At 39.6% G+C, this 12,006-nt stretch overlaps 1 protein-coding gene across 1 annotated transcript; it reads left to right on the forward strand.

Moving 5' to 3' along the window:
- The first annotated feature begins 4,582 nt into the window (after nt 1–4,582).
- Nucleotides 4,583–5,089, forward strand: LOC149820631 (transcription factor bHLH149-like). Its single transcript, XM_089981837.1, has one exon. It carries the CDS (start codon nt 4,583–4,585, stop codon nt 5,087–5,089), a length of 507 nt encoding a protein of 168 aa, XP_089837963.1.
- The last annotated feature ends 6,917 nt before the right edge of the window (nt 5,090–12,006 follow it).

The following is a 12,006-nucleotide window of genomic DNA, read 5'->3' on the forward strand; positions in this document are numbered from 1 at the left end:
AATAATTTTTTTCTTGGTAAGAAACATTCTTCCACCCCCTTCATAGAGGAATGTTTCCTATCAAAAAAGTGTATTTTTTAGAAAAACTTTCTCAGCAAAAAAGTCTTTCAATTGAAAGGGTTGAAAAATCCGTACTGATTTTTTCATTTTACATCGATTTTCCTACATCTTTCCCTTAGTGTTGAAAACGTTTCATGCTTGGCTTTTAAGTTGGGGCTCAACCACATAGTAGAGAGAAGCTGTAGGTAGTTCAAAAGTTTTAAAGAAAATGTAAAAAAAAAAAGCTTTTTAAGAACTTAGAAGCTTGAATGCTTTTAGTTTTTACTGTGGCTGACAATGGAGGGAGCTTATATTTAAAGAAGGAAATCATTGTAGTAAATAAAAAGAATGCGCTAATCGAGGGCTTTATTTTTTGGATAATGAGAAAAGACCACATCACCCACTTGCAATCTCATTGGGTAATGTCTCTCTTTTGCATGCTAGAGGATACAATCAGTTTTAATTAGCCTTGTGGCAAGGGATGTGCTCATCCATGGATTTCGAACTTGTGATTTCCTTTCAGCTTGGTGATGTTTACAATTTTTTTTTTTTTTATTTACATGGAGAAACCGCCACCCGGATTAATTAAGGACTCAGTCACGCTGTCTTCGCCTGCCGTACTTACGATCACTGTCCTTGCACCGCAAAACTCCGTGGGCTTAGCCCTTTTCCTCAGGGAATCACCACGCTTCGGCTTGCACAAGGGATACGCCCATGGGATTTGAATGGTGGTGATGTTCACAGGTTGCTCCTTCCGAATGAACAGAGAGACGGGTGGGTGAAAAAAAACATGTGGTAGGTGATTTCTTTCGAGCTGCTGCTGCTTAATTAGGTCTCTTAATCATAATTGAGGGATCTTGAGTTCAAATCCCATGAGCTGAACCAAACTTCTATTATTCATGTTTGGCTTGCCAAACGCTGCACCAGTAAAACTGAAATTTTCTGTAGTGCTCATGTTTGCTTATCAAAAAGAAAAAGAAAAGGAAAGAAAGAAAAATTAAGCTATTTGATTGTTCTAGAAATACTGGCCTGTAAATTGAAATATTTCACCTTAAAAAAATTTAAATATCTAACCATACCTCAATGCCTTATTTTGCCCAAAGGGTTACTTTTCCATTATTGGTGTCTTTAGAAAGCTAGAATTATCTTACACAAGCCTTAATTGTGTTCATATGCTCATAAATATTGGGAGACTACATAAAATCTCGAATTTCATTGTCCTACGGCGTGGAGCTTTTAAGGCACGTTTGAATCGTGGGCGCACGTGGACAGAACAGCACGGGATGTCCACTTGCATCCACAGATAGGATAGGGACGTACTGTCCTGCCCTGCCCTGCCCACGTGACCCCAAAATGATTCGTTGGCTGTGTCCGTGCCTGTCTGTCCTCCACAGTACAAGGAGCAGCGGCTGAAGATAAAACGCCGTCCGTGGGACACGCAGCAATATTGCGTCCACATGTCCCGTATTTGCGTGGGTGTGCAGACATGTGTGGGCTCCATGTTTGGTGTATCTCACGAGCAGGTGCAAGCGGTGATTTAAACAGACCCTTAAATTTCAATCTAAGTCACAGGGACACTCCAACTTAGCCTTGTGTTGTGTCCGCTTCTATATTACTCTTCATAGAAAAATACACAAAAATGACATATCCCGTGTCCTTGTGACATAGCTTTCAATGGCTGTAGCAATCTCAAGGACTGTGACCTACTAATTCTTCTAACCTTGTTTAAGAGCAAGCTGGGGGCAGACCCCTACCAGTTATACCACTATACCATTGGGTTTTGAACCTGCAACATCCCAACACAACCGATAAACCACCGTAAATCTTTATGAAATGCTTAGGGCAAATTTGAGCCAGTGTGACAAACATCAGTGATACTTTGAAAATTTCATGAAAAAATACAATATATTAGGTCACCTTTTTAAACTGCGAAATATGATGATTTTTCAGGGAACATGTAAAAATTCAGGGGTTTATTTGGGTATATGATTTTATTGATTTTTTTGTGAAAATGTGTAGTTTTATTTTTAAAGTATTTTTATTTATTGCTTCTTTCAATTTTTTTAGTTCATTTTGTCAATACTTTTACCAACAAAAATGCAATTAATATGAAAAAAATTAATTTCTCACTAGAGAATTTTCAAGGGAGGCAAGACCAGTTGAACCAAGGTGCTTGTAGTACTTGTGGGAGAAAAATTGCTGGAAACTTCATGAACTCTATGAGCATGTTTGGAAGAGAGAAAAATTGTCATAAGAAAAGAAAGTTTTGCTTATGAGAGTTTTTGATACTTGAAGTTTTTCAAAAGAAAGTTTTTCATTTGTTTATGTAACATGAGAAAAACATAGTGGAAAAATGTAAAAAAAATGAGAGAGATGAGGAGGGTGGTGGTGGTGATGGTGGTGCGAAGTTTAAAACTAAATTTTTTTTTGGTAGGAAACATTTCCTTCACCCCTCCATTTCCTTCCTCCACCCCTCTATGGAGAAATGTTTGTTATCAAAAAAATATATCTTTTAAAAAAAAAAAACTCAACAAAAAAGTCTTTTGTTTGAAAGAGTTGGAAAGTCGATACTAAATTTCCATTGTGCATCATTTTCCTACATCTTTCTTTCTTCCTAATCAGGTTTCACAGGATGCTAAGAAGTGAGACCATGCATGTGAGTGCTGCCCATGGGCCCCGCCCTGCTATAAAAAACGAAACATCTGGATGCCCTTAAAATTACTATGGGGGACCCTACATTTTCATGCCAAATGGCCTGTCCAGCATCCACCCACATGTTGCTGCTGATTAAAAAAAGGGCCCTTTCTCAGGAAATCATCAAACACGTTGTCTTCTTTCATCTGACGGTGGCAACTCTGCCATTTGTTGAAAAAACGGAAAACCTGAGAGCAGTTATTTTGTCGTCTAGTGGATTTATAGAATGGGAATTCCTTTGGAATTTTAAATTACGCACATTTCGTGGGGCCCAAGCCAGCTACTTTCCAGCTCTTTTTCTGCCAAGCAACCGAAAGAAAACAAACTTCTCAACATAATAAATGACTATATATATATATATATATATATATATATATATATATATATATATATATATATTTTAGTTTTTTTTTTTAATTTTTATCCTATATAGATGCGGTCTATACACCATATTTTTGGGGGATCAGCTCATGGAGTGTTCAATTCTAAACTCGACGAAGTTTGTATAAAGTTTGAAAATTCAACAGTTCAATTTTTTTAAAAATTTTAGGGTTCTAAATATGGTTTTATCATTAGAAGAGTATCTATTCTTAGAAAATTGAACACGTTGAATGCTTTTTCAACAAAAAAGAATATAATTTTATTACTTCTTAAATTTATAAAATGTTATAATCGGATGATTCAAAAACCTAATACTACTAAAATATATCACATTTGTAAGGTTAGATTTAAAAAATAAAAATTTAGATTGTCCGCACCTTCTATCCTTAGAGGAGCAAATACTCTCTTTCTCAGGGAGAGAGAGAGAGAGAGTTAAACCTCAGTGTCGTAAAATTGTGTGTATATATATATATATATAGATAGAGAGAGAGAGAGAGAGAGAGAGAGTAATGGGTTCGTGTTAAACCCATTTGATGTTAAACAGCGTGCTAAATAGTTTTTTTTGGGCTTTTTCATTTTATTTTTAAACTTTGATGGTACAGATGTGATGTATGTACTTGATTTTACAGGGATCAGCTCTTGAAGCGTTTGATTCCTAGTTTTTTATGAAGTTCAAAAAATCAACGGTCTAAAATCTTTGTAAATTTTTGAGGCTCCAAACATTATTTTTTTCATCAAATACACATGATCCAGGTGTGGATTCTTCCATGCCTAACATATTTATGGAGCTGGAACAGCATAAAAAGCACGGGAGAAGCCCGAAAATCCATTTAGCACCAAATGAATTTCGCACCCATATATATATATATATATATATATATTAGTAAGGTGCTCTTGGAACACCTACTCTCGAAGCTTTAAATTTTTTAAAAAATTTAAAGTTTTTTTTATTGATCAGACACTATAGATACGACGGTTCATAAAAACCTATTTTTTCGTCCAAAAACCTTATCTAAAATATGATTCTATCAAATAAACTATGTTAATTGATATATGGGAGTAGGTGCTCCAGGAGCATATATATATATATATATATATATAAGAGAGTCTTCGTTTCTCTTGTTCTCCTTGTTATATTTACCTATCCAGCGTAGAGACACCTCCTAACGAACACCATTCTCGATCTCTCCTCTCCCAATCCCCACCTATCCTTCCAAGCCATTCAGTCTTTCATCCCATCGATATAAATGATTCCATCAAGACAGGTCTTTTACTGATCCTATGATCCTGCCACCACCTTCCTTATCCCGGCGTTATCTTTCCTGACCCTCGTTTGGATTAACATCCTCTCTCCCCCCCCCCCCCCTTCCGGAAGTTTCCTTTCTCATACCCCGTTTGAAAATCTCCGGACTACCTGATTCCTTTACCCGAATGCAATAAAGAGTTCTCAATTCTTGCTCTTCCTATAATGGAATCCTTCACCAAGAAGGCACAGACAATATGGAAGACCGGATTGCAGCACCGGAAATATGCCTGCAAATTGATGGAGGCGCTCCGCCATGTCCGCCGGAAGAAGTCGGCCGTGCCGCCCTCCCGAGCCGTTCGAGAAGCCGCAGACAGGACGCTTGCAATTGCCGCTAGAGGCCGGAGTAGATGGAGCCGAGCCATTCTCTTGAGCCGAGCCAACCCGAGGATCATGAGGAAACCGAGGAACATTCAAACCAGCAGCTCAAGGCGGAGCCAGACACTCATCAAACTACAGCGTGCCGAGACCAGGAAGCTGGGGCTCGGCCGGCAGGTCCAGACCCTCGGAAGGTTGGTCCCTGGCTGCCGAAAGGTGTCATTTCCGGTGATCCTCGATGAAGCGAGGGATTACATTGCTGCGCTTGAGATGCAGGTGAAAGCCATGAGAGCCATAGCGGAGCTGCTCTCATCGGCAGAACCGGCTCTGCTTGATCAAGCCAGCCGGAGTTAGGGGTACCAGACTGCCAGAATTAACGACTAAGGTGTCGTGCTGTCCCCTCTTTTCTCTCTCTTTTTTTTCTTTTTGTAATTTCTTCTTCTTTTTTTAAAAGTTTGTTGTATTTGTTTTTGTGCATTAAAATGGGAGAAAAAAGGTTGTTGGGCCTTCACTTGAGGTGTTAATCTCATGTTTGCTGTGTGTTTTTTTTCATCTTCCTAGATGAATTTGGCCCTAAAAATAAGTTTCCAAATTACCAAATACCCACTTAATCATGGGGAAAAATGACGAGGCTCAGGTGGCCTAGCTCAAGCTCAACTGAGTTTACTTTGTACGTGGGGGTGTGCCTTGCCGCACATGTATGTGATACCGACGTCAACACATACATATATACATACATACACTTCATTTTGGTTATGATGTGGGCTGAGGGGTCAATACCCCAGATATGGGCTTTTAGACATTACAGGTCAGGCTCCATACCTAGAGTCCTAGCCAATGTTCTCAGTATCGAGGGGTATTGGACTGTATAGACAGATATGCATAGTATCAGCAGATAATCGACACCCTGTAAGCCTGAATCGATTATTTTTTAAATAAATATAAAAAAAATACAAAAAACAATTTTTAAATATTATTTTAAAACTAAATGTTAAAAATCATTAAAAAAATGGACACATGCGGTGCATTTTACACGTGTCTGATACCATCCGTTGAAAAGGGGGTCCGATGATCTCTCTCTCTCTCTCTCTCTCTCTCTATATATATATATATATATATATATATATATATATATATATGTGTGTGTGTGTGTGTGTGTGTGTGTGTGCAAATCTGACCTGCAGATGTGTTAAACATGGCCCATTTACTACATGGATCATGTTTTTTTTGTAAAAAAAAATATAATTTTTGGATACTTTAAATATTTATCAAAATTCTAAGTTATCAATTTTGAAGCCTTGAAAAGTCTTGCTTATGCATCACAATTGGATGATTCAAAAGCCAATCCTTTTAAAACCAAGCATATAAATATAGTCAGATTTAAGGGGAAAATGCGCATATATATATATATATATAAGCTTTGACTCGTACTTTTTTCGCTTCGCATATGGGCTTTATCTTTTTGAGATTTCTCTCAAAAAGCAAAAAATTATTAATTTATAATGACGTTTTCTTTCACCAAGAAGTTCCCAATAAGATATTTGTGAAACTGATTTGAGCCCAGATGGAATTTAGAGCCAATTGTTATCTGAGTAGATTGAGAGTCTCAGACTTGATCTGAAATTTGTTGCACTCACAAGGTTGCATTGAAACGTTGGCAACCTAGTGATAGCTCTCGGCAGCATGTCCTGTGTTATCCATTGTTACCATAAAAATAAAAGATCCCAAGTAATCCAAATCTATGGTAAAATCTTTGTTTAAATGAGCTCAGTTATTTGACAAGGTCCATGTGCAAAATGGCTCACTAGATCCACCAAAGGCTCGAAGGGCTTATTACCATTCTATTGAGACTAGAATGTAAACGGATTAGACATTTAGACTCAGGTTAGGATCTAGGTATTGTCGAGTCTGACTTAATCGTGTTTGATCTAATCAGATTCTGATTCAGATGGACAAGATAAAACCAAACCCAGATCTGACTAGCTTAAAACCCGGCATTTACACTTAATCGGTTTGAGGTTTTTGTCGGACTCGGGTTCGGGTTTGAACACAAAACTTAATACCAAACCTGGATCCGATTATTAATCTGATCCAGATTTGGCTACTGAACCCAACTAATGGGATTCAGATTTGGGTCGGATGTCGGGTTACCTCTGCCCAATTGGCATCCCTAATTGAGAGGGTAACCTTAGGTTTTAAGCTTAAAATTAACTCTTAAAATCACTAGTCAATGTGTTGTCTCAGTCAGGCCTTACATTGCCCCCCCAGGTCTCAGTGCCCTAACAATCCCACGAGACTCGGCTTAACAGCATTGGAACTATTGTCACAAATCTCATTCTCGAGAAAATCTTGTGATATTTTGGAAATTCTGGTTTTCTTGAGAAAATTTTGAGAAGATATTGGCATGTATAGAATATATCCAAATACAAATGAATCATGAAGTATTATAATAATTGTTTTCATCATAAAGTCACAAAAACTTTATATTTTTTGAAGTAGGCAATGTTTTGAAAATATCACGCTTTTTTTTTCTATTATATCGGCCTCCGAGGAAACAACAATAAAATTCCAATATTTTCATAATATTGATCGGTGGCTAGGCTTGACTATAGGACACACATCAGTCATTCTGACCGTATAGATGTGTTCAACATGGCCAAGTTTTAAGAGATCAACCCTTGGATCATGTTCTTTCAACAAAAAATATTATTTTTAAGTGATGAAAAATTGGCATATTTACTGCCGATGATTTTTAAACCACTAAATAAAACCTATATTCACACCGGATCTCGGTTATTCAAAAGTTGATCTCTACCAAAAGGACCACGTAGATCACGTCTATAAGATTAGATTCACTTAAAAGAACACAAGCAATAAGATATTCCATTGTTATGATATGCACATATCCGCAACAGGGACTTATTGTTCAAAGCAGGTTATATGTTCCCCCCCCCCGAACAGGGACTTATTGTTCAAAGCAGGTTATATGTTCCCCCCCCCCCCCCGAACAGGGCAGTTAGCTACATCTCATGTTCGGGGGTCCCAAAGAGCACCACGTATGTAAGCATGTGCGTCTCGTATCCCCATGTTTGTCAGCATTAATTAGCGTTGGAGTTTGATGCGATTGCAAAGACTTAAGTACCCTCTCCTCCATTGGTGCAAAAAAAAATGACGGTTCTTGAAAAGGAGTGGTTGTAAAGACTTAAGTGCCCTGAAGATGATTATTTAAGACCCAGTCTCTGCACTGCAGGATTATCCGAGAAAGAAATCTCCCCTGGAGGAGGCCATGAACATCAACCCTCTCTCTCTCTCTCCCTTCTATTTCTGCTTCTGTGCACATCCATTAGAAGATCATACATTGCTCCATCAAGCACCGACTGACCTGCACATTGACTGTTGTGGAGCCTGATTCAAAGTTTTTACCCTTACAAAAGGAGGGTTTGGGGGCCCATCCCAGCGTGGGTAGCATCATTCAACTCTCTCTCTCTCTCCCTTCTATTTCTGCTTCTGTGCACATCCATTAGAAGATCATACATTGCTTAATCAAGCATCGACTGACCTGCACATTGACTGTTGTGGAGCCTGATTCAGAGTTTTTACCCTTACAGGAGGAGGGTTTGGGGGCTCATCCCAGCGTGGGTAGCATCATTCAACTAAATGAGTTGTAAATCCTGATTCAGAGTTTTTACCCTTACATGAGAGGGGTTTGGGGGCTCCTCCCACCGTGGGTAGCATCATTCAACTTGAAGAGTTGTGGAGTCTGATTTAGAGTTTTACCCTTACAGAAAGGAGGGTCTAAGAGCTCCTCTCAGTGTGGGTAGCATCATTCAACTTGAAGAGTTATAAAGTCTGATTCAGAGCTTTTACCCTTACAGAAGGGGGGTCTGAGGGCTCCTCCCAGCGTGTTCATGGCCTTTTGCCCTTATAGGAGGGGGGTCTGGGGGCTCATCAACCCTCTCACTCTCTCTCTCCCTTCTATTTCTGCTTCTGTGCACATCCATCAGAAGATCCTACATTGCTCCATCAAGCACCAACTGACCTGCACATTGACTGTTGTGGGTCCTTACTGATGAGCTGCTTCTAAATTTATTCGACTCTGGGTCCTTACTGCACTTGAAGTTGAGTCGTTGTATTTTTTGTTGTTTGGTGGGTGGTGAGGCCCTCCTCTACTCTCTCAAGACTCTTAGCTTGGGCAATCTTTCTTTTGATGATTGTGGTTGTAATGTATCGTTGAAGTTAAAATGGGGAATGAAATGACAATATAAATCGCTGAAAATTTACAGAAATAAACTAGACTTAATAACGAAGACACCATTTTTTACGGATTTGAAATATGACCTCCGGTTAAGGAGAAATGGCCCTGACAAGTTGGTCTTAATTCGGGTAGCGATTTACAGCGATTTGCTTACTGAATAACACTACAAATCGCTATAGCGATTTACGGAAGACACTACAAGCGGAAGAATCTACAAATCGCTATAGCGATTTGCGTAAGAATCTACAAATCGCTATAGCGATTTACGGAAGACACTACAAATCGCTATAGCGATTTGCGATTTGTAGTGTCTTCCGCAAATCGCTATAGCGATTTGTAGTGTCTTCTGCAAATCACTATAGCGTTTCGTTGGAGACCCGAAAATACTACAAATTGCTGTAGAACAGCCCGATAATACTACAAATCATTGTTGGAAGGCTCAAAAAAAATTGCAGAAGACATTGTTGGAGACCCGGAAATACTACAAATTGTTGTATAAAAGCCCGGGATCCGCGCCGGGGGGGAGCCCCCGGACCCCTCTTCTGTAAGGGCAAAAACTCTAAATCAAGCACATAAGTAGAGAGAGAAGGGAGAGTGAGTGAGAGGGTTGATGTTCATAGCCTTCTCCAGGAGGAACCCTTTACCTCCCTTGATTTCTTCTCTAGAGAGAGAGAGAGGGTTTTACAGTGTTTTACGAAGAAGGAAGAAGAAGAAGATGGCGATGGAGCAATGTAGGATCGTCTGTTGGATGTGCACAGAAGTAGAGAGAGAAGGGAGAGAGAGTGAGAGGGTTGATGTTCATGACCTTCTCCAGGAAGAACTCTTTGTTTCCCTTGATTTCTTCTCTAGAGAGAGAAAGAGGGTTTTACAGTGTTTTACGGAGAAAGAAGAAGAAGACTTTGAAGAGTCAACATCATCCTCGACTTTCTGGATAAAGGACATGTTTGTCCTTTTTTTGAACAGAAAAAGAAGAAGACTTTGAAGAGTCAACATCATCCTCGACTTTCTGGATGGAGGACATGTTTATCCTTTTTTTAACTGTTTGTTTTTTCTTTTTGAATGAAGGGCATTTTTGTCATTTTCTCAAACCATCACTTTATGAGAAGAATAGCAAGAAAGGGTACTTAAGTCTTTGCAACAACACCAGAGTCCGATGCAAAGTTATGTCAACATACACGGGAATACGAGCCCCATGTGCTTGTATACGTGGTGCTCATTCAAAGCCCCGAACACAGACGTGGGATTCAGTGAATCATCGGGGGCGAACATACACCACCCTCTCATTGTTCATCAAAACAAAAATTGCTAATCAGACTCATGGGGTTTGGCATAGTTGGATGGGGGCCTAGGTTGTTGGGCAGGCAATCTAGGTTCAAATCTCATTAGTGTCACCCCTTGCGTAAGCCGAAGCTTGATGACTCTTTGGAGTGTAGGAGTAAGCCCTCGGAGTTTTACGTTGATAAGACAGCGATCGTAAGGCTAAGCCAGTGCGGTTAGGACTCTACGCCTGAGGCTGTTTCTCCAAGTAAAAATTAAAAAAAAAATTTATTTGCTAAGGTCATTTTTTTATGAAATTCTATTTTCACCGCAACTACCACATTCTTCAAATGAATCAAAAAGGAGTACTATTCTAGGTGAACTTTGGTCATCCACAGACAGTAAAAAAAAAAAAGATAAAAATAAAAGCTTATCCATTTCTCCTCATCAATAAATGTCAGCGGTGCACAAACTGCGCTCTTTTTATATCATTGGGACCCTCCCATGTGGCAGCAACAGTGAAAATCCTCACAAATCACACAGGCCCACTAACCCTACTGGTAGAAATGGAAGGCACAATTCCCCCTGATGCCGACACCCAAATGCCCAATACCAACTATTGCTCTCCACATTCCAGACTGTGATCATGCAAGCCTTGTGACAGGGAGAAAAATACAAGGAGGGAGCTTTTTAAAACTGTCCAGTTTTGAGAGAGCCGTGGATAAGATGGGAAATGGGGCCCTGCCCGGCCCTCCCCAGCCTTGCTCTGTTTGGACTAAGGATGGAGGACATAAACGAAGAATGGACCAGAGATGAAGGTTAAAATCAATACCTGTGCGGGGATGGACTTACTTTTGCTCTCACCCGGCCCCGTCTCCGATACCTATTAAGAAAATTACTATTATAGTCTTATACATATTATAAAATCTCATATATATATATATATAACCATTTCTAGAATCTTTCATCTCTCCTTTCTCTAATGAACCGCACCAGCTCCCATTTCTCTCTTCTTCTTCCTCTCTTTCCTCTAATGGTGGAAGGCAGGACCTAAAAAACAGAGCCCTGCCCTGCCTCGATTGCCCCCATTTGAACGGGGGATGAAGGACATGAAACAAAAAATGAACCGAGGATGAAAGTTAAAAATAAAACCTGTGCAAGAATAGAAAGCAAAATTTTGAGATGGGGCCGGGGTGGAGACCTTGTCCCTCGCCCCCACCCCGATCCACTGTCATCCCTCGATGGGATCCCAATTAGGGGTGTCAACGGGTTGGGATTGGTTTGGATTCTAATGGAATCAAACCCAAACCTGATTTGGGATTATGGTACCAAGTCCGAGTCTAATCGGATTTACTATAAGAGCGATCGTACCCCGATTTTATAAGGATTTCGTGAACCAGATTCGGGCCATACCTGGTAAAATAATATGTATTTTTTTTATCCTTTTTACATTAAAATTTGTGGATCTTAGTCAGAACTCAGGTCAAGATCGGGTATGGCATGAAAGTTCACAAACCATAGCCTGCTCCATATATTAATCTGTTTCAGATTTTAATCAAACCTTCTTGTTTATCACTAAACCTTGAGCCTATAGGGTATGGTACTTGATGGGTCCAGGTCAAACCCGACCCATTGACACCTTTAATCCCAATATATATAATATGTGTAGAAACACTATTTTTATGGATTTTTTGTTCTTCTTGAATCTGATGGTACATAATGGCATGAAACCCCACACCTTTTCTGTCGGCCCCACAGG

This window comes from Nuphar pumila, chromosome 12 (assembly GCF_984573655.1).
Source record: "Nuphar pumila chromosome 12, dmNupPumi1.hap1.1, whole genome shotgun sequence".
Lineage (NCBI taxonomy): Eukaryota > Viridiplantae > Streptophyta > Magnoliopsida > Nymphaeales > Nymphaeaceae > Nuphar > Nuphar pumila.